Below are 23,354 nucleotides of genomic sequence, written 5' to 3'. Positions count from 1 at the left end.
AGCCATTCTTGATTGATTACAATAGATTATTTCATTGGTTTTCAGTGGAGTTGTACCATTCCCTCAGAGGAGTTTGGAAAATTGGGGAGACACGTCTTCTATTTTAGTTGAGACCACACATTAAAATATTGACACACGCCCAAAGGAAGACTATATTTTTCTAATTCCTCTTTTTTTGTTGTTGTTTGGAGGATTATGGTAATTTTTAAAAATATGTGTATTTTATTGCAAGATAGCAAAGGGGGTCTTCCAAAATGTGTTACGTAAAGTGTGCATTGGCAGGGGACTTCTGCCTCCGGCTGAGTGAGAATATCGTAAATCCTCTCCCCAAAATGCAATTATAAAGCTGGGCAAAATTGATCAAAACAACCATGCAGCACTCTGGACATCAACAACCATTGGAACAGCATTTGTGCTTGGAAACTGGAAATTTGGGCAATAACAGTGAGAATCTATGGCATTCTAGCTGGAGGCGGCTCCCATTCCCCTCCTCCCAGTTCAGTCCGAAGGGAGGGTCCACCAAGGTGGGGCAGTCTCTCCGGTTTGGTTTAAGGGGGCTCACTGGATTTGGATCAGAGAGCAGCACCCACTCTTGGCAGCCTTGTTGGTTTAAGTGAAAATCTCCAAGTCAGAAAAGCAGGTAGGCCAACAACTCCACTGGACAAATGTTGCCGTTGTGTTTGGGCATATATATTTTTGGCTAAAGCTGCATGCATGCACCACAGAAACTAGAAAGGGCTCAATCAAGCCACAGGCTCCTGGCCAGCCCTGAGGCTGTGAATGTGTGTAAAGGAGACAAGAAAGAGCCCAGTAGAAAGTAAATGATATGGACCGTGTGAAAATGGCCTGAATTTTGAATGTACTGCTGGGATAGGCAGCTTCTAAAATGGTTCCCAATGATCCTCACCTCTAGGATTACTGCCCTGTGTAATCCTTCCTTTGGGTGTTGTCTGGACATAGTGACTTGCTTCTAATAAACAGAACATGGCAGAAGTGATAGATGTCACTTCCAAGTTTAGGTTATAAAGGACTGACTTCTTTCTTGCTCTCAACCTCTCTTTAGTTCTTCTCCCTTGCTGTTCTGATGAAGCAAGCTGCCATGTTGTAAGCTTCCCTGTGGAGAGGCACATGTCACAGAGAACTGAGGGTGGCCTTCTGCCAACAGCCAGCAAAGAAAGAACTCAGTTCAATGGACTGCAAGGAACCCAGTCCTGCCAACAACCAGATGAGGAGCTTTGAAGTACATCTTTTCCCAGTCAAGCCTTTTGGGCCAATCAACCTGGCCAGCAGCTTGATTTTAGCTTGAGTCAGAGGACCCAGCTAAAGCACACTCAAAATCCTGACCCAGAAAAACTGTGTGGTAGAAAATGCTTTTGTTTTAAGCCACTAAACTTCGGGATCATCTGTCATGTAGCAACATGATAACTGATACGGCTCCCCTACCCACACACAGACTGATCAGCAGAGGACAGATAATTGAGGTGTTTGAGCACAATCTCTGTCCAATCTGATATGCAGGTGTAGACACAGAGACAATGCTTAGGAAGCTAGGCTTAAATATACAAACAAGAATATAAAAAATTTAATCAGAACTTCAGCAGCTTCATACCATAGGGAAGACAGGATTCCCAGATTCCCAGACAGGGATTGTCTGGTTCACAGAGCCTAAAGAAGTTACTTTAAAAATAAACAAATGAAAAAACAGTAACAATAAACCTTGAGGGCAGAGGGGTGAATCAGAATCCAAAGTTACTACTATATTTTTTAATGTCCAATTGTCAACAAAAAGAAATGACAAGTTATACAAAGGAACAGGAAAGTATGACACATACTCAGAAAAACAGCTGTCTATAGAAACCATCTGAGTGTTCCCAGATGTTGAATTGAAAGACTTTAAATACCTATTAAAATATGGTCAAAGAACTAAAGTAAACTATGTTTTAAATTTTAAATGAAAGCATGACAACAATGAATCAACAAAGAGAGATTCTGAATAAGGAGAAAGAAATTATTTTTTAAAAGGGGATATTCTGGGCTTGAACAGTACAATTGAAATGAAAATTATACTAGAAAGGCTCAACATCAGATTATATATGGCAGAGGAAAGAAGATTGAACCTGAAGATAGACTGATAGAAATTATCCAGTCTGAAGAACAGAGAAGAGAATAATTGAAGAAACATGAACAAAGCTTTAGAGACCAGAGGGACAGCATTAAACCTGCCAACAGATGTATAATGGGAGTCCAGAAATAGAGAGAAGGGCAGGAAAAAAATAATGGAAAAAATAATGGCCAACGTCTTCCAGAATTTAATGTATTTAAAGACATTAAATACATATCCAAAAAATTCAACAAATCTCAAGTGGGATAAATACAAAGAGATTCACACCTAGACTCATCATAGCAGACATTTGAAAGAGAAAAATCTGCAAGAGAAAAATGACATATATGCAGGAGAGTAACAATATGATTAACAGCCGACTTCCCACATAAAACAACGAAAGGCAGAAGAGAATGAAATAACACATCAAAGTGCTGAAAAAACGGTTAACCAAAAATTCTATTATCCAGCAAATTTTTCTTCAGAAATGAAGGCAAAAATAAAAGCATTTCTACATACACAAAGACTAAAGAATTCATTGCTAAAATCCTGCAAATATATTGTAAAACAAATGAAGCCAGATACAAAAGACTACATGTGTATGATTCTATTTATATAAAACTCCAACAGACAAAAGAAATCTATGAAATTAGAAGTCAGAGCACTGCTTACCTTTGGAGGGAGGTAGTGACTAGCAGGGGCCATGAGGGGGAATTTCTGGAGCATTAGTTACTTGTGATTCTGGCACACTTCTGCATATAGTTTCCATCAATAAAAGTTTACTAAAACAAAAAAGGAAGCTTGATCATGTCACTCCCTCCCCTATGTTTGATTCCCTTTATTGTTTTCCCTTTGCTTCCCTTTCCTTCCCAGTCTCAGCAAACCTGTGACCTCCAAGGTGCTCTCTGGTCCGGCCTCTGCCCACATCTCCAGCATCATTTCTCATTACCTAGTACACTAGCCACCTTGGCCTTCTGCTATTCCTCAAGTGTTCCCTGCTTCAATCCTGCCACAGGGCCTTTGCACACGCTTGTCCCCCTGGCCCAGAGCCCCATTGAGACCAGCTTACCCTTTAACTCCAGCCACTCCCCAAGTGTGATCTACTCATTACCCATCCAAGTCTAGTTCTTTTGTTTTGTTTAGTTCTTAGAATTATAGTCCTCTCCTTCAGAGCACACATCTTCATTTGTCATTATGGATTCACAGGGTAATTATTTGCCTGCTGTTTTGTCTTTCCCACTAGTCCATAAGTTTTAGAAGGTCTGACTATGTCTTCATCTGTGTTGTATCTCCAGCACCATGTCTGGCACGTAGTAGGCATCTGATAACTCTCTGTTCAATGACTATAAAAGTACTTAAGGCTATACAAATCTTCAGTCTAATTAGAGCACACTGTGGAAAGCCTACCAGACTAAGAAAGTTTAGATTTCTTTTTATAAGCTACAAGGAGTCATTGAAGGTTTTGGAGAAAAGGAGATAGGTGAGCTGAGCTTTGTTTTAATAAGATCTCTGTAGAAATGGAGGTGGAGAGCCCATAAAGGAGGCTGTGGCAGAGTCCAAGTGATGGACAGTGCCTAAAGAGGGACAGTGGCCAAGAGGGGAAACCAGTGTCTTGCTCCACTCTGACCCCCATGGACAGCCTGACAGTGACCTCACAATCACCCTCTGGATCTCCTACCATTGAAGGTTAATATCCCGGCTCTGGCCTAACGCTGCCCTTTATGTTCACATTTATGTTCACATCTAGGGGACAAAACCCTACCATCTGAGTCATCCAGGCCAGCAACTAGAGGCAGAGGGTTCAACAAAGCAAGAGTGTGCCACCTTTCCACCCAAGGCATGACCAAGGCTCCATGATGACAGAGTATTCAGAGGACCTGAAGGATTCCCTGCCCACAGAAAGGAAGTATGTGTGGAGGACGGCCGAGGAGAGGCGGATGTCAGACCTCAAGTGGGTGTTGGAGTGGCTGGAGCGGAGGCAGGGGAAGAAGAAGCAAGCTCTCCAGGTGTGTATTTACTGTCAAAGAAAACCTGCAAGGAAGGCTTCATTCGAGACTACTACTGTATGATGTGATGGGGTGAGGGGAGGGTTTGCAGCACTGGGGTGAGCCAGTAGAAAAGCACCGGAGGACATGGGGAGAGATTGTCACTGTGATCAGGCCATCCTTGTTGGCTAATTATCCCTATGTAGTTAGGCTCCTACCCTCCCACAGAGACTGGGAGATGGGAATGCTATCTTTCCTGATGATTGCATTTCAAGGGGATGGCTCCCAAGCTCTGGAGAAAAACATTCCTGGATTATAAAGCTGGGCAAGAGGCTGGGAGAAGATTTACATCTCAAAGGGGCAGAGAAAGAATTTACAGGTGTAAATTGTCTAAAGGAATTGTTCTAGGAAAAGGGAGGTCAAGGTCCTAGAGTCAGGAAGAAACCTACCTAGTTTAGTCGAGGTGAAGGGACCTTAAAGCCATCTTGGTCAGTGTTGGAGAAGGGCTGAGAGGCAATAGCTTCTAGTGTCTTGATGATCTCAGAATGGGTCCTCCCACTGTCCCCAGGCACTTCCATCCACATGATGGTCCCAGGGTCAGAGGGCATTCTCCACCTCCACTAGCCCCACTGGGACTCCTGCTAACATACCTCTTCCTTTCTATCCTGCGTTAGAACTAGTTGTAACCGCCTGTCTTAGTCCATTTGGGCTGCTACAACCAAATACCATAGACCAGGTGGCTTAGAAACAACAGAAATTTCCTTCTTACGGATCAAGGTGCCAGCAGATTTGGTGTCTGATGAAGGCCTGCTTCATGGTTCATAGATGGCTGCCTCCTTGCTATATCCTGATAAAGAGGAAGAGTCAGGAGAGCTCTCAGGGGCCCTTTTTTAAGGCCCTAGTCCCATTTATGAGGGCTCCACCCTCATGATATAACAACCTCCTGAAGTCCCCACCTCCTGACACCATCACATAAGGATTTCAGCATAGGAGTTTAGGGGGACACAAACATTCAGTCTGTAGCACCACCCTTTCCTCTTTCTCCAGGAACTATGACAACCAATTTTGCCCCAGTTTCCCCCAGAGTTCCGCTCTGGGCCCATCGTCTACAGAAAATTAAGCCATGCCCTTGGAAAGTGGTCTCTCTCCTCTGCAGAAAGTGGCCTCTGCCACCTAATCTTGACTCCCAGAGAAAAATGGGTGAAAACGGCATTACTATGAACAATGATAACTTTTATTAAGCGTTTCCTGTGTGCCAGGCCCTGTGCTTACTGCAATGAGCTGTCTGGTCAACTGCTCCCAGCAAGGTTACAAGGTAGGCACCGTTCTTACCACCAGCTGAAGGATAAGAAGCTGAGATGAAGAGGAATAATTTGCTTGAGCTCACAGAGCTAGTGAGGGGCCGAGCCAGGGCTCAACCTCAGATTTATCCAGTTTCCAAGCTCGTGGGCTGTCGGGCCCACGCACCATCACCACCTCCCCTTCTCCTGCTTCACCCGGTTCAGCGGCCCCTGCCTTTCAGGGGAGCTCCTGTTCTGGTTATGTGCTTACTTGTCAATTATAGTCAGAGAGATCTGGAGTGCCAGTTCCATCAGATACGTGTAAACACATCTGACAAACATATTTTACTCTGAGGCGTTAGTGATTTACCTACTCTCCCCCTTCCCCCCATTTTTGGGCCTCTCAGAACTCATTCGCAGAAATCATATTCAGTTCTATGATGAATATGTTTGATCCCATCTCTTCGTACTAAGATTATATTCCTTTTTAAAAAATTTTTATTGGAGTATAGTTGATTTACAATGTTGTATTATTTTCAGGAGTACAGCAAAGTGAATCAGTTATACATATACATATATCCACTCTTTTTTTTAGATTCTTTTCCCATATTGGCCATTACAGAGTATTAACTAGAGTTCCCTGTGCTATATAGCAGGTTCTTATTAGTAATCTATTTTATATACAGTAGCATGTATATGTCAATCCCAATCTCCCAATTTATCCCTCCCCCACCCTTACCCCCTGGTAACCATAAGTTTGTTTTCTACCTCTGTGAGTCTACTTTGGTTTTGTAAGTAAGTTCATTTGTACCATTTTTTTAGATTCCACATATAGGCGATATCGTATGATATTTGTCTCAAAAGATTATACTCTAATAATGTTTTCACAGCTTTACCTTATATGTGGCTTTTATTGTAAATAAGTTTGGACCCAGGGAGGGAACAATTTAATCTGAAAATACAGTTAAATCTTCAAGCATCATTACCCTTACCAGAAGCATTTGTATTTCGAAAGACGCTCCTGAGAGAGAGGGTGATGCTTCCGTGGCAGGTCTCGTATGGCAGGTGGCGGGGGACACTTTAGTGAAGACGGTTGGAGGGGTGCTGTCCGCAGCCTCCTCTCCCTTCTCCTGGCAATCCAGGCTTTTCTCCACTTCAGCACGATTATGCAGCTACCCAGAGGGCTGTGCCCCTTGTGATCCATTTGCAATCCATGAAGACCCCTGAAGTCTCAAAGTCTCAGCCACAGGGGCCACTGAATCGTGGCTATTGCAGTTTCCTTGGGTCTGTGGTATCACCACATCCATTCCACTCAGCTTCCTCCAAAAATGGGGGCTGGTAGCTACTCAGGTGGCTCTTGAGGAGAGGCTGAGGGCTGAGAAGAGAAGGTGGGAGGTGGGTCACCCGCGGGGGAGCCGGCCTTAGTCTCTCTCTAATCACCCTGCAGCATCAGCCCTGGACCCAGCTTGCGCCCCTTCCCCCCACTAAGCCAAACAAAGCCCTGAAGTTGAGTAGCACCCCGTCCTTTGATGGCCTCAAGCAGGACCTTGGACAGCTTCCTTCCACACATCCAGATGGCTTATCCAAACCCTCCTTCCGCCCATACAGTGTGGCTAACATTCATGGAGGGCTTAGCACTTCTGCGCAGTGATTCGTGTATTTCCCACTATGACCCTATGAAGTAGGTTCTGCAGTCGTCCCCGTCCTCAGAGAGAGCCGTCCCTTGCCCAAGGTTGCTCAGACACTCAGCCATAGAGCAGGATTGCAAGCCGGGCCGTCAGCCCTGGAGACCAGTCTCAGCCAACACCCCATGAACCCGACACCCTACGGCACACCCGAAGAGGAGACCTCGTTGATTCAGCTTCCCCACAATGCTCCAGCACCCCATGCCCACCCCTTAGACATGGGTCTGGATGTGCGTCTGTGGGCTCCTCCCCCGATGGGCCCTGCCGCTCCCTAATGAGCCTTACTCTTTCCCTGGGTGCTCCTGGCGGCAGCTTTCGGGCCGAGCACACGTGCTCTGAACGGACTCGCATGTGCCTGACCTTCCTTTCCCAGCAGGCAGACAGGAACACCCAGGGAAATAGAAAGGCAGGAGGCATTGTGATCACAGCTCTGGGAGGACAAGACGGGGTGGGAGTGGGACAAGGAGAGGAGGTGTTCTGGGCACAGGGAGCAGCCCTGGCTGGGCTTGAAGACTGGAGGTCGCGGTAGGGAAGTGGCAGCGAGAGAGGCCATCTGAGGGCCAGAAGGAATACCTACCAGGCTGGGGCATGGGGCCCTCACGTGGAGGGCGATAGTGATGGATTTTGAGGTGGAGAGGGACAGCCAGACCTGGGGTTGGAAGGCCATCCTGGGGGTGGTGTGATATGGACACCGGGTGCGTCAGGAGGCAGAGGGGCTGCAAGGGGGAAAGGGAGCGCCAGAGTGGGTGCGAAAGCTGTGTGGCACCTTCCACGCTGCAGGGTGCAGGGCTGGTCTATGCCCAGTGGGCCAGCCACTGGGTTTTTCTCCCTGTTCTTTCAGAAGAACAAACCCAAGGTGGTGACGCTCTCTGCAGCACATGTGAAGGAAGAAAAGAAAGCCCAAAAGGTCCAGAACCAGCAGGGAGGGAACCACCAGGTGGCATTCTCTAAGCAGGTGACACAGCCCCACCACTGTCTCCACGTGAAGGAGGGGCACCCACTCTGCTCCCGTGGGGGATTGGCTACTCTTTTTAAAATTTAAAGCTCTAAAATTCACTCCTGCCCCACACTAGCACCCAAATGGATCACCTGCCCCCTCCACCCATCCAGCCCCCACCCAACACTCTGCACACCCCGGTGGGAAGACTTGCACCGCTGTGGTAGAGTTCATTCTTCCCGGGTGCCACCTCCCTCCCCTAAATCACTCAGGAGTGCCACTGGAAAGAGGAGACCGCCAGCGAAGGCTGTGGTTTCCAAGGTCCCTCATGGCCTCCCTCTGAGCTATAGGGACAGAAGGGAGGTGCTGGTGAGCAAACACCAGTGTGCATCCCTGTCCCAGTGTCCCAGCACCCAGAGCAGGACTCTCCTTAGGCCCCCTCGCCTGCCTTTCAGCAAGCCCTTGAACTTGTTCATTTCGGGAATGAAGGAGGCGGAGCCAGATCCCTGTTCTCTAGCCTGTAATGTCTCTCCAGCTCCCCTCCCAGGCCTCAGGGCAAAGCTCCAGAGAGGACGGGGAAGGCTCTACAGAGTGGAAGCAAAGGGAAAACGCTTCAGCAGCATGACCCCGGGCAACTACCCCAAGGATGCACCTAGGAAATCTGGTAAGGGAAGCGCCTTGGTCCGGATGCCAGAACTGTCCTCATAACTGGCCTCCTATCAGAGGGACCAAAGGCTCACAGCATCCTTAGGGCAGCACCATCCATGTCAACCCAACCTCTGTGTATGCAGGAGCCCCACGTGACTGTTTGGGGAATCACAGCGCAAGGGGGTGTGACCTGGACAGGAGGCGAGCGGATGTCAAGGCTCAGCTGGCACCAGGGTGTTCCCTTCTCAGGAAGCCAGTATAACGTCCCCCAGGTTCCTGAAGCCATTTTGGTGACATCAACCTCATGTCCAAATGATCTAACTAGTTTAGATACTGTGACAATGTCAAGGTGCTACAGAAGGTACCACACCTGCTGGCTTGAAATCTGCCAGGTGATGCTTGCACCCAAGAAGAGGTGGGCTTGGGTTATGCCAGATACCTATTGCCAAGACTGCCTGAGTTCAAATCCCAGCCCCACCGATCGACAACACTTGTATATGAGATGTTATACAATCCCAGGCCACTCCAACTCTGGGGTCTAGTTTCCACATCCATAGAATGAAACATAACATGACCTGCCTCACAGTATAGTTGTGGGTTGAGGCTCGGAACATACTTAGCCTGATACAGAGTAGGTGCTCAATAAATGTTAGCAAATGGTTATTTCTAAGTAAACATTTTGCTAACGTTCTCTGATGGGCTGTGTTGGAAAAACAGATGCATTTATTGTGCCTGCCCCCTTGGGATGGAGGCGTATGGTAAAAAAGAAATCTGGAAGGGATTCCAATTAGCCCAAAGAAAGAGGGGCAACAGCCTCCAAGCAAGGGCTCATTCTCCTGTACAAACTGCCCCCATTGTGCCCAAGAAAAGCTCTTTTTTTCTTTTTCATTGAAAAAGTCATTGTAACCAAACTGTAGTTATTTGCCAGTCGGAATTAAATATGATTGGCTCTAAATGCAAGGCAGGATCCTGGACTGAATCCTAAAATGGCTCTTCAGTGAAAAAACTGGTAGACCCAGAAAAGCTCTGTAATGTGCCCATGTTAATTGCTTGTTCCCTGCTTATGTAAGATGTTAACATTAGGGGAAACTGAGTGAAGGGTGTATAGGAACTCTCTTCTGTAATGTGGGTGCGAAAGCTCACCTGCACCCTGCAGCGTGGAAGGTGCCACACAGCTTTCGCACCCACATTACCCACTCACAACTCTTCTGTAAATCTTAAAGTACTCCAAAATAAAAAGTTTATTTAAAAAGTAGAAAGAGATTGACTTATGTCCTATGGGAAGCCCCACACCTTCCCCAAGTTTCCCATCACTCTCAGTGTCCTGGTCCTGCTGGGACCCTGAGCATCTGTAGGTCTCACTTCCAGTGGCTGTTCCCTTCTCCCTGCTCTCTGCCAACCCAAACACAGAACACATTTCCTTCACTTCTCCCCAAACCTTTCACATGAAGCCTTTATGTATAAGCAGACTTTACTGAAGGTTTCGGGCAGCAAAGGGAAATAATTACATCACAGACTTCACAGCAAACGCATTAGAAGTTGATTACAATCCCCTCTTGTTCTTCAAAATCCTTGTCCCCTGCCACCAGGAGATTTCTCTGGCTACATTTCCTGCAGGGGTGGCCTCCAGATGTTTTCCTCAACCCCAAGCACCCAAGTCACAAGATTTAAGGAGGTGCCCTCTCTCAGGTGTCAACCCTGCACTTTCATGAGCCTGAGAGCAAGCACCTCCTTAAATTTTGTCCCCTGGGTACCTCGTTTGTCTCACTCTAGTCCTGGTTCTGCCCAGCTCTCCCTCTTCCTCTTTCCTCTCCCCTCCATTCCATCCTCTGCCTTCCTTGCCCCGCACATTCCCATTGGCTTCTTACATCAAGGGATCACCTTGTTTCCTTTGTTTCACTGTCTCATTCCACACTCAATGTAATCTATCAAGATATTTTCCTAAACAAAGGCAGTTCCTTCCCTAAGAGAAACTCTCATGTGAGTCGATTCATTTTTTTCATTTCACTGAACAAAGATGCCAGCAGGGCAGGCTGACTCGCCAGCTATTTTGTCTTCTGCGTTTCCCCCTGCATCTGCCCAGCCCCGTCTCGCACAAAACCACCCTGTTGGAGAGCAGTCTTCCCTCTCCTAATGTAATACAACCAATGGCCACTGGGGGTCGGCAGGTGCTCACGTCCCTCAAGTGCAGCAGCTGTTCAGAGACATCCAGGAACCACCTGTGCATCCAGGTGTGGCGCCCAGGACTGAGTCAGGGCTGAGCCTGGGCATAGCAAGGGGAACTTACTGTGAAGGCTGTCAGGAAGCCTGAAATGAGTGAGCAGGATCTGGTTTGGGAGTGCAGCCTCTAGGAAGGGCGTAGAGGCAGTTAAGGGCTAAAGCAGGAGTCTAAGATGGTATAAGTGTCGATCAAGGAAAAGTATTCTAGACCAGAACATCTATTTCTAACCTCCCTCAGCCCCACTCAGCAACCAGATCATTAGCGTCATTTTCAAGAACCAGATCCCCTGTGTGTCCCAAGTTCCCTGTTGGAAGAGTAAGCTCTTTCCACTCTCCACGTCATGGTTCTGTGTGACTTGGTGGGCATGACCATCAAACATTCCCCACCACCTTCGGGACTGGAATGTGACAACTCAGCCTGTGCAATCACAACCACTCCTGCTCTTCTGTGTTTCCAGTGTTGTGATGGCCACAAAATCAGGATCTGCAAAACACTGTGAGTGCTCTGAACGAATGATATTAACTGTCCCTGGCTCCAGAGCACCGAAGCTAATAGGAACAACAGTGACAACACCCGTGTGGAATACTTTTGCTTTTCAGAGAAGACTGTTTCGCCTTTGTCACCTCACCTAATTTTCACAAAAACTCCCACTCACTCCCTTTAAACTGCTGAAATGCCCCTGTCCCTCCACTGATTACCATGTGGCACATTCAGGATGCCACAGCCTGCTGCCACTCCCTTCTGCTCCATTGCCTCTCCTCCCTTGAGTTCCCTGAGCACACTTTCTTCTACTTTCTTTCCTCTTTCACCACCCTGTCCTGGTCCCCTCTGAGGGCTCACCCATACATGTTGACTCCTTGCCCCCCTCCCAATACAGCCACTAGGTCAGCCCAACCCAGACGCAAGGCAGCAAGAGATCCATATGGGGGCTTCCCTGGTGGCGCAGTGGTTGAGAGTCCGCCTGCCGGTGCAGGGGACGCGGGTTCGTGCCCCGGTCCAGGAAGATCCCGCGTGCTGCAGAGCGGCTGGGCCCGTGGGCCATGGCCGCTGAGCCTACGCGTCCGGAGCCTGTGCTCCGCAACGGGAGAGGCCACAACAGTGAGAGGCCCGCGTACTGCAAAAAAAAAAAAAAAAAAGAGATCCATATAGCTAAGCTGAAGCTGCGGTCTTGGGTCACCTCACTTCTGTGAATAAAGGATGCAAAATATCCCCATTTGGTGGGCTTCTTTCCCCTGCTTCATCTGATTCCATTAAGGCTTCTCTGACCCGCGCATAATCTCCACTTAAATTTATTAACCTCGTATATTTCTAACTTGCTACTAACCAACCTTCCCTTCTTTCCCCCTTCCCAGACCTCAATTTCCCCTCTGAATTCCCCACTGATCAGTACTGCCATTCTCATCCCATTATACAAGTTTCCTGGCTGATTCTATCCAAAGGAGTGGCTTTAACCTCTGTCTAGTGAATTCCAAATCCAAATCTCCAGACAGCCTTTTCTCCTGAGTTCCATCTACATGCCTGCTCCCAGTGTTAGCTTGGATGTCCCTCAGGCTCCGCAAACCCCCATGCCTCCCCTTCACAGGGGCCGTCACACTGGCCCAGCACAGTGGCCCAAGTCAGAAGTTGTCTCCCTCCACGACCCTTTATGACCCGTTACTGGGTCCTGGAGATTGTACCTCCCTCATACCTTTCGTGCCTTTCACTTCCTCTCCACTTTAACTACTATTATTTAAGTTGAACCCCGACCCTAAGAACCTGCAATAGCTTTCCTCCTCTGCGGCTACCAAACTGGCCTTTCTAATTTATTCGGATCTTTATATTTAAAGGGAGTTTCTTAGAGGCGGCCAATGACTGGGCCTTGCATTACTTTCAATCCAGTCTGACAATTTCAATCTTCCCGTTGGGATATTTAGACCATTTACACTGAATGTAATCATTGATATGGTTGAGTTTAAACCTACCATGTTGGTATTTGTTTCTAACTTATTCCATCTATTCTTTGCCCTCCCCGTCCTGTTTTTCTGCCTTCTTTTGGGCTGAGTAGTTTTTGTGATTCCATTTTATCTTCTTTGTTGGCTTGTGAACTATAACTCTTTGTTGTGCTATCTTAGTAGTTGCTTTAGGGTTGACAGGATTCATCTTTGACATATCACAGCCTCCCTTCACCTCATAGTCTGTATCACTCACGTAGAACATAAGGAACTTACAAGAGTATACTTCCATTTCTCCTCTCCCAACCCTCAGGATATTGTTGCCATTCACTGTATTTCTCCATAAGTTATTATAAACCCCACAATACGCTGTTATTACTCTTGCTTTAAGCAAATATCTTTTAGAGAGACTTCAGTGTTTATCCATAGTTAACATTTCTAGTGCTCTTCATTGCTTTACACAGGTCCAGCTTTCTGCCTGGAGTCATTTCCTTCTGCCTAAAGATCTTCCTTCAACAGTTCTTATGGTGTGGGCTTGTTGGTGACAAATTCCTTCAGCTTTTATATATCTGAAAAGGTCTTTATTTCACTTTTGTTTCTGAAAGGTACTTTTGCTGAGTGTAGAATTCTAGACTGACAAGCTTTTTTCTTCAATGCTTTAAAGTTGTGCTCTGCCTTCTAGCTTGCATTGTCACCAGTGAGAAGTTGGCTGTCATCTTTATGTATGTGTTCCCTGTAACGTATCTTTTTCCTCTGACTTCTTTGGAAGTTTTCAAGCATCTTGGTTATGATGTGTCTTGATGTCGTTTGCTTCATGTTTCTTGTGTTTGTGTCTGGGGTTTGTTGAGATTCTTGGTTTATAGTTTCCATCATATTTGGAAAATTTTGGACCATTATTTCTTCAAATATATTTTCACTCCTCCACTCTCCTCCTCTCCTTCAGGCACCACAATTACACATATTTGAAGTTCTGCAACTCAGTAGGATTTTTCCCCAGTCTTTTCTCTCTGTGTTTCGTTTTGTATAGTGTCTGTCGCTATGTCTTCAAATTCACTGATTTTTCCTTCTACAATACCTAATCTGCTATTAATCCCACCCAATGTATTTTTCATACTAGACATTGTAGTTTTCATGTCTAGAATTTCAATCTGGGTTATTTTCAACCTTCTGTGTCTTGCCTTAGCATGCTCAAGTTTTGTTGAACATACAGAGCTATACAGTTATAATAGCTGTTTTAGTGGTCTTGTCTACCAGTTCTATCTATGTAGTTTCCTCTCCTGCATAACTAGTATTCAGCTGAGAGAAGCTTCTGCAGATCTCTGCAGCTCTCCATGCAGTTTTCTCCTGTTACTCTGCCCTGTGAATTCTAGCTTCCTTGGCCCATTTAAATTGTCTATTCTCTCCCCAACTCAGGGAAACTGCTAGATATTATCTAGGTTTTCCCCTCCCTGTGCTGCAACCTGGAAGCATCTCCCAGCTCTCAGCTGGGGCTCCCATGGGACTCACCTCTTCCTTTTCTCAAGAGCCACTGCCCTGAATTACCTGTTGTCCAATGTCTGAAAAAGCCTGTTTCATGTATCTGGCCCCACTTTATAGCTGCTTAAGATGGAAGGATAAATCCAGTCCCTGTTACCCTATCTTGGCTGGAAGCAGAAGTCTCACATTGGCTTTTCCAAAGCACAAACCTGATTGAGTGCAATGACAAGTCATTGAAAAGTTTTAGGAAGGAAGCTACCAAGTTAGATTTGAATTTTTAAAAGGTGATTCTGGCTAGGGGCCTCTAAAAGATGCTGGGAAAACACTGGGAACACATTTCCAAAGTAAACCTTGACAAAGTCTGAGCATCTAGACTAAGAAAATGGAACTCATTTGGCTTTCTCTCCTTGCCCACTATGCTCAGAGCATTCTGCCCATGCCAGGCAAGGGTGCATTCCTAATGCGGAGAGTTGGAGGGCAGTTACCAACTCTGTCTCTATGAGTACAGAGCAGTCCCTGGAGTCCCAAACATAGCTCACCAGAAATCTTAACTTATCTGTTCATCCATGGACTCAGGAACATGGGACATTTTGTCCAAGAGGGTAGCCAGGATAATCTCCCAGAAAAAGGCACTGACAACCTGGGTTCACGTTTTCCTGGATCCACCACTGTCTATGGCATCTTGGGCACATGACTTAATCTCTCCAATCCTCCACTTTCCCATTTGTTCAATGGATGTGACATGGTTGTGAGACTGTAGCTGCCCCCTTCCCTAGAAAGGCTTTAGAACACTGCCTGGCACATAAGTTATGCAATAAGTGTTAGCTAATATGTAAAATTATCATTACCCTTTCTATTACTACTCTTCTTTCCTACGTGAGACCTACCTTGACCCAGAAGAGGATCAGATGTCTCAGGAAAGGCTATGGCCCGTTCTCCAAGGGATTTCAATTTGTGTCAATGAAGATGTGTAGCTCAGGATTCTCCTGGAACATAGGACCAATTTCCACCACACACAGACTGCTAACACCACCTGACCCTATCACTCTATTAGGGGCCAGCTGTCAGTTTAGAGAGCCATTCTGGACATAAAGATTCCAGTTCAGCCACTGACTCATTCTGAGACCATGGGCAAGTCAAAGCTTCTCTCCAGGCCACTTTCCCTCCATTTATGTAATTGTAGAAGGTCTAGACTCCCCCAGACATATCCTGGTAAAATTCCTGAATTTTATTTATGAAATCTTGCAAGCTTACAGGAAGAACAACTTACTTACAAAGGAAAAAGAGTCAAATTAGCATCAATCTAGAAGTGAAATGAACACCTATAGACTACTGAGAGCAAAGACTTATAATCTCATAATCCTATCCTCAGCCCGTATATAAGTTACCGTCAGGGTGAATGAATGATATTTGCAAATTCAGAAATATTTAGGGACTTTCTCAGCCATTTATCCATTCATCTATAGAAAATGCCCTAGAAGAGGGCAGAGGCACCAAAGTAGGAAATAATTGGTTTAAAAATCAAAATCTAGATACACACTTAAAATCACGCGATATAGAAAGAATGAAAAAATGATAGGCAAAGAGATAACAAGAAATGCAAACATATGAGGTGGGTTTAAGGCTAAAAGAAACAACAGGGTAAAAGAGGGATATTTTAAAATGTTAAAGAGAACAAATAATAACAATAAACCTACACACAACAAAAAAGTAGTAGTTAAATAAACATTTAGAAATGCAAAGAGAATCTGACAAAAATAAAGTTATAGTAGGAGACTGCAAAATACCTCTTTCAGAACCCAATAGACAGATCAAAGAGGCAATTACAGTAAGTGCCTAGAAGAATCTAACCGTGTAATTAACAAACCATAACTTTATAGTTGAACAGAGGACACGCATTTTTCTGTGACCAAAGAATATTTCTAAACATCATCTGTATATTCATGAAAAGAAAACATTAACCTTCACAGGAGTAAAGATTTCAGGGCCGCCTACGGTGTCCTAACGCAATAATTAGAATTAAAATGAAAAGGTGATCTCAACAGAAGTTAAGAAACACTCCTAAAATACCATTATTTCAAAGAAAAAAACCATTGAAAATAAGTCTGTTTCATACCAAAATCCATGGGATGAAGGCGAAATCTATGCCCAGAAGAAAATTTACAGCAAAAACTAAAAGTAATCGTTCTTGTCTGTATAAAACAAACAAAAAAATTAACACTTTTATTAATTTAATGATATAGAAGAAATCATTAATATGAAAAAGAGAGAATTAATACATTAAATACCAGCTAAGATTAATGAAATACAAGATTAAAAGTAGTTAAAAAGATAAAGCCAAAGCTAGCTTTTTCAAAAACCAAGTGACAAACAGTATGAAGTTATCGTGAGCCTTGTCAAAAGAAGAGTCAAAAATATACAAGATTTTATATGAGAAAGGATGCATAAGCAAAGATAAAAAATACATTAAATGAATTATAATAGAATACTATATGCACATCTACACAACACATTTGAAAATCCAGCGTAAATGAATAATTTCCTATCAGACTATAAATTATCAAAATGGACATAGTAAAGAGTAGAAAAGTTGAATAGAGCAATTTCTGAGGTAAAAATTGAAAGATGGTAGACATTTTCCCACTACAAAAGGCACCAGGACAAATGATTTCACACCAAGTTCTACCTAACATTTAAAAAGCAAATAATCCCAATGTCACTTCAACTATTGCAGGCCATATAAAATACAGACATTTGTGCATTAATTTGACAAGCCATCATAACCTTAAACTTAAAAGATTAGGCAAAAAAGCAGGCCAATCTCACAATAATAGATGATTTTTAAATGATTTAAAAAATTGTAGCAAATAGACTTAATGTATGAAAATATAGCAAATATATCCACATATGAAATGAATAATAAACCATGACCAGGTGGAATTTATTATAGCAGGTTATGAATGGTTCGGTTAATCAATATCAAGATATCTAATAACATAATTTATTACATCAAGAAATTAAAAGAAAACCATATGATCAGTAGATGATAGAAAAGCAATAAATAGAATCAAGCAATTATTACTAATAAAAACTCTATGTAAACCAAGAGCAAAGCTGCTAAATATTATAAAACATATTCCAAAAATAGTGGCAAATATCATTCTAAATGATGAAATGCTGGATCACTTTCATTAAAATCAGGAACAAAATGAGGCATGACTGCTATCATCATTATTGACATAGTTTTGGAGGGTCTGTCAAATGCAACATGTCAAGAGGAGTACATAAATTTTATAAATATTAAGAGGGATATATTTTCATTTTTCTCCTGATATGATTGCCTTTCTACAAAACTCAAGAAATTCTAGTCAAAAAATAATAAAATCTGGGCTTCCCTGGTGGCGCAGTGGTTGAGAGTCCGCCTGCCGATGCAGGGGACACGGGTTCGTGCCCCGGTCTGGGAAGATCCCACATGCCGCGGAGCGGCTGGGCCCATGAGCCATGGCCGCTGACCCTGTGCGTCCGGAGCCTGTGCTCTGCAACAGGAGAAGTCACAACAGTGAGAGGCCCATGTACAGCAAAAATAATAATAATAATAATAAAATCTGGTATGGTTGTTGGTGTACTAGAAAACAAAATTTTAAACAGTAGTGTTTTCTCTATACTAGTCGCACCAGTTAGAAATAGAAATGAAAAGAAAATATTCCACTCGCACAAGTAAAAATCTGTAAAATACAGAGGAGTATGTTTAACAAGAAAATAATTAAGGTCTCCAAGCTCTAGTCCCATCTAGTCTGATGGGTAACATCAGACCCTCACTACTTCATTTCATATATGTGTGTCTTTGTTCCTCCTGTCCGCCCAGGCTGTTCCTCCCTTTTTCATCTGATAAACTATTTGTCCTTTAAAAATCCAGCTCAGAGTTGATCTCCTCTGATACCTTCCCCTAACCCCCCTTTAGGCTAACATTCACTTTAGGTGAATTTTCTCTGGGGAGGGAGAAAAGATTGAGAGAAGGAAATGAATGAAAGGAGTGAAAGGGAATGAGTTGAGGAGATGAGGGGAAAGGAGGGAGAAAAAGATGAATGGGGATTAAACAAATGCTAAGGAGAACCTGCCAAAGCCTTGAAAAGACCTCATATCTCTAATGTTTGAAGCCCTTGCAGCCTTCCAGGTCTCATCCCCTTCCTGTCCACCCTACTGCTCACCCCTACCAGGATCTAACTCCCTGGTGACATCTGTCCAATTTCAGACTTAGACATCAAGGATGAAATCACCCAAGAGACCACTCAGCGCTCAACGCCATACCATCAACAAAGCATCATAGAACCCATGTTACAGGATGCTATCTTTGTCCCACGGAAGTCAACCCTCTTGCGAGATTGGGTTGGCAAGACGCCCGACGCCTCCTACGAGCGTAAGCTGAAGAGCCTCATGGAGAAGGGCAGCGAGCCCAAGATGGAGACGGTAAGGATGCTGAAGCCAGAAGAGGTGCTGAGCTGCCGGTGAGCAGCCCTGTGCAGGTGGGGCTGGGCGCATTCTGCAAGACCAGGCTTTGTTCACGACTGTCTGTGGTTCATGCACCTGGGCTGAGCCCAGAGCAAGGGAGGGTGGCTGCCGCATGTCCGGGCTCTGTCTTTGAGTCCCAGAGGGCTGCTCCAGGGCTGAAGCTGTTGGGTTTCTGAGCAGCCTCACTCGCTAGAGGATCGTCTCCTGAATGGACACGACATTTAGGTGCTGCCATTTTGACGCCACGCCTTTGGACGCATACACGACCTTTCTAAAATTTCTCTTTGTTTCACAAAAGAAACCATGAATATTATTCACAAAGGAAAGAATGAGTTGTTTGTGGCCTTGTTTTAACAGGAAACTCCCCCAAGATCCTTTACACTAATGGTGTTGAATTGCTGGTGACAGTAGCCACCACTCCCAGGGCTACCTGCTGTACGTTTGGGGTTTTAGACTCCAAGGGGACCATGAACAAAGTATGAAACCATTTGGTATTTACTGCTCTTACCAAGGGGTCTCACTTCTTCCTTGTTCTTTGTCATACTTATCAAGACCCACTGGTTTTCAGCAACACCAAACAGCTTGGTTTTTGCCCCCAAATCCAAGCATCCCTCCCCAGCCCAATGTTATTCTTTACTGTAAAGATGTAACTGACAACACTCAGAAACTTTGGCAAAGGAGGAAATAGGACAAGAGACTAAGGTAGTCAGCCTTGTAGAGTTCACAGCAGTGAACTCGCCTGTAGGTTTCAGACGGCCTCAGATACCTGGCGTCCGAGGGCCCCATCACACAGTCCTGCTCTTCTGGCTGACTAACTGATTGAAAGATGGACAGGCAGTCTCTTCCACTAGAGGGGGTTCTGGCTCATGCCACCTCCACAGCTGGATGACTTTGGCTATGGGTTTCAAATTGATAAAGTGGTTTTAATTGACTCTGGCCAAAGACAGCCTACCTGGGCTCCATGGTGGGGACAAAAGAGACTTGGACAGGGTAGGGGGAGAGAATATTTGGAGAGATGGCAATTAACAAGCCATTAGAAAAACACCCAAGAAAAGGATGAAATTGTCCTTTGCAATCTTAGTGAGCGTCCACAGGTAGATATGTGTGAGATTGCCCCCTGGGGCTGGGCTGGTCAGGGAAGGGTGCGGCTGACCTGAGCCGTGTCGGGGAAAGGTAGTACAGGTATAGGGGCTGGTGAGTGAGGTCTGAGCTGCCTGTAAGAACAGGGAAGCTCTGGGCAGATCTTCAAAGAGAAGGGAAGTTCCCTGGTGGCCTACTGGTTAGGATTTCAGGCTTTCGCTGCCAAGGGCCTGGGTTCAACCCCTGGTTGGGGAACTGAGATCCTGTGGGCCACAGGTATGGCCAAAAAAAAAAGAAAGAAGAAAAAAAGGAAAGAGTAGGGAGACCATTCCCAATGGGTAGAAAAGCCAGGTTCTATCAATATGCAACTCCTCCCCCACCATCTGTAGCAAATTAACCAACCGGAATGCAGCCTGAATCGGGGGCCTCCCTCCTTATACTAAAGCTGGGAGCAAGGTCAAAGTTGATGGTGGAATAAGGAATATGATGGCAGAGATACTGTCTAAATCACATAAATGGCATCAGTCCTATTCCTCAGTACAAGTCAGAATGGTGGGGCTTTAGCTAATATTTTAAATCAGTGTTTTAATTTTAATTTTTAATTGAAAATTGTAATTGTTTGAATACTATTAAAAATACTCACCTCTATTCCTACAGTTTTCTCAGCCTTTATTTCCACTGTCCTGGATTTCCCCCAGTCCTTGGACTCACTCAGATTATACACACATGGCAGTGATGAGAGAAAACACCTAACAATTTGCATCCTGGTTTTTTCTCCCCATTTGGCAATAACGTCACAGCCATATTGCATTTTCTTCTTCCTAACAACATTTTAACACTAGCAGAAGAGTCCTTGAAATGGATATTTCATTTTTTGCTTGACCATTCCTCTGTTGATGGAATTTCCTATTTTCCTATTGTTGATAACCCCAAAATAAACACTTTTGTTCATGTAGCTTTTCCTTCCATTGAATTCTCTTCTTGGGATAAGTTGAGGACCTGAGTGGAATTACTGAGTCAAAAATAATAAACCTGGTTTTTTGGGGGGTGGGGCAGGAGGTGCTTGGCATATATGTTGCCAAATTGATTTCCAAAAGAGTTATACCAATAAAAACACCCACCAAGTCTGTGGGGTGTCCCAGTCTTTTATGAGACCTCTGTCAGCTCCAGAAATGTCTGGACGGCCAGTCCCTTACAGAGGTCCCACACTGTCGCTCTTTAACTCTAAGCTCTTTTCAATGAAGTTTACGCCTGCAGTGACTCCACCCTCAACTGACCTCTTTGGCCTTGTCTCGCACAGATACCTGAGGTTGTCCAAGAACAATATTCGAACTTTGCTCAAGCTGTGCAAGGATGCAGGAATGAACGAGGACATCCACCCCCACGTGGTTGAAGAAGAGAGAGATGCTAAAAAGGTGTTCAACCAAAACATCAGTGTAGCCCTCTAAATAGCTCCTCTTCCCGGCCACCTCAAGCCCCCTCCGCTGTTGGACCCTCGGCCATCAGACGCCACCCTCTGGCACACCACACCTGGCTCTTCAGACCTGGGGCATCCCCTTACGACAGTAGCGATCAGGAAACAAGGTTAGACTGCTTGGATCATTGCACTGACGTAGTGTTTTGTCCTCGCCATCCAAGTCAGAACCAACGCAGGAGAAACTATAGGTTTCCTCCCCACCCCCCAAAGAACACTCCTTGAAAAAGCCTTCTTAGAAAGGAAGCCTTAGAAGAAGTGAGAAATGGGAGCCCAGAGCCTCCAGAGGGATTTCAGGAGAGACAAAGTACTGAGGGGCTGTTGGGGACACATACACCCCAGGTCTTGCCCAGCCATCCCCACTACCTCCTGTGGCGGACACGGCTCTGCGGGGAGCTGGTCCTCGTGTGTGTAGGGTGGGAAGCTGATCGGGAGGGCAGGAGGGAGAGGACTCTGTCAACTCAGGTAAACAAGGATTACTCAGAGAAGTCACAGAGAGCAAGGAACTGGCTCAGAGTCACACAGGCGAGAAGCGGCAGGGCTGGGATGGGAAGAGTGTCCTCACCTTAGTCTCCCGTTCTTGCCTGACGGAGCTCCTGGCAAATCCTGCCCGACAGTTCGGAGATGCTGCCTTCCTCTCATGCAGCAACGGCCAATGGAGGTCCCTGTAAGCATTCAAGTAAGTTCAAATCCCAACTGCCCCACTTACTAGCTGTGTGACTTTTGGCAAGTTACCACCCTTCTCTGTGCCTTTGTTTCCTCATCTGTAAAATGGGGCTAATGATGGAATCTGCTGAGCAGGGATGCTGAGAAGAGGAAACGAGAGCTTCCATGTGAAGCATGAAGCACAGACATTGACACACAAGAGCTCGATAAACGTGTGAGCTGTTTCCCTAGTTTCTACAGTGAATGAGGAGCAGATTTCCCAGCCCTGGCTTCCCCAGGAGGGGTCCTTAAAACTGGGCCTATCGATGTTGAGTCAAACCCTGTTGAAAAGCTGCTGATTCCAAACCCGTGCCCTTCGTGGTAAGTCCAAAAATTAAATGGCCCCTGAGCCCTCCAGGGCTAGTGAACACCCCCAGGGGATCAGATATAGCCGCTGGTCCAGCTGGGCCCCACTAACCAGGTTTTACTTTCTGCCTCCATATACGAAAAGGGCAGGGATTCCACTGCCCCCCACCCCATATGCTTTTTAAATCTCCATGCCCCATCTCGAGGCTCCAAAGTGACCCCTCTGAGGTGAGTGGCTCTCTCCACTGAGAGTCACTGCCCTTGGGAGTCAGAGCAAAAGTGTGGAGGTTTCCAATCCCCCCATGCACCCACTCAAGTCACCACTAAGGGAAGGCAGAGCCCCTTAGGGTTGTGGGCAGCTCAGAGACGTGTGCCCGGAGCACGGCAGCCCGGCGATGTTTGGACAGAGCCCACAGCTAGAATCTCAAGAAACCAGCTGTGAACAATTAGACGATAGTCCCTTTCTCCAGCAAATACCTGTTCTTGGGGAGAACCAGCTCTTCTAAAAGGGGAAAGAAAGGTATTTCCTGAGCATCACCAAGTGTCAGGCACTTTGTCGGTATTGTCACATTCAAAATCAAAACCTAAAACCATCTTCAGAGGCATTCACTTCGTCCCACTGACTCAGTGGTCTGCATGAGTCACTGCCAACCTCTTTCCTGCACTGAGTGCTCTCACCTCCAGGAAGTCCTTCTGCCTATCTAATCTGCCTCTCTCTTGCTGCCGTTTGAGCCCATGTTCTCTCCTTTGAGCCACAGGGGAAAGGGAGGAGAAGTCAGTCTCCTTTGTCTAATAAATATTCATATTCAGGGAGGATGTGTACTGAGGGAAAAATGCACAGATGAAATGGCCCTGAGAAGCTAAACGTCAGACACATCACTGAGAGCCGCTGTGTGATATGACAATGACCATTTGGCCTTTCCAACTTCATACTTGTTTTTTCAGTTTTCTGTCACATAATTCCATTTGATTATTTCTCCAGTGTCCTTTCCACACCCCTCTTAAAATGCATTGAT

General features: G+C 45.4%; 1 protein-coding gene across 1 annotated transcript; it reads left to right on the top strand.

The window, feature by feature from the left end:
• Nucleotides 1–3,957: 3,957 nt before the first annotated feature.
• CUNH16orf78 (chromosome unknown C16orf78 homolog) lies at nt 3,958–21,301 on the top strand. The gene is made up of 5 exons (XM_029235772.1): nt 3,958–4,107; nt 7,893–8,061; nt 8,536–8,652; nt 18,517–18,769; nt 21,154–21,301. The coding sequence occupies exons 1-5, from the start codon at nt 3,958–3,960 to the stop codon at nt 21,299–21,301; spliced, it is 837 nt and encodes a 278-aa protein (XP_029091605.1).
• Nucleotides 21,302–23,354: the final 2,053 nt, after the last annotated feature.

This window comes from Monodon monoceros, unplaced genomic scaffold (assembly GCF_005190385.1).
Source record: "Monodon monoceros isolate NGI ecotype Baffin Bay Population unplaced genomic scaffold, NGI_Narwhal_1 Super_Scaffold_10, whole genome shotgun sequence".
Classification (NCBI taxonomy): Eukaryota; Metazoa; Chordata; class Mammalia; order Artiodactyla; family Monodontidae; genus Monodon; species Monodon monoceros.
The sequence above is the reverse complement of the archived record's forward strand: the minus strand, read 5'-3'. Positions and strand labels throughout refer to the sequence as shown.

Bases quoted from the DNA above. Each gene is read 5' to 3' on its own strand.
- CUNH16orf78 (XM_029235772.1), top strand. From the start codon at position 3,958: ATGACAGAGTATTCAGAGGACCTGAAGGATTCCCTGCCCACAGAAAGG. The intron at 4,108-7,892 runs GTGTGTATTTAC...CTGTTCTTTCAG, and splicing joins AGAAGAAGCAAGCTCTCCAG to AAGAACAAACCCAAGGTGGT. The intron at 8,062-8,535 runs GTGGGGGATTGG...CTCCCCTCCCAG, and splicing joins GGGGCACCCACTCTGCTCCC to GCCTCAGGGCAAAGCTCCAG.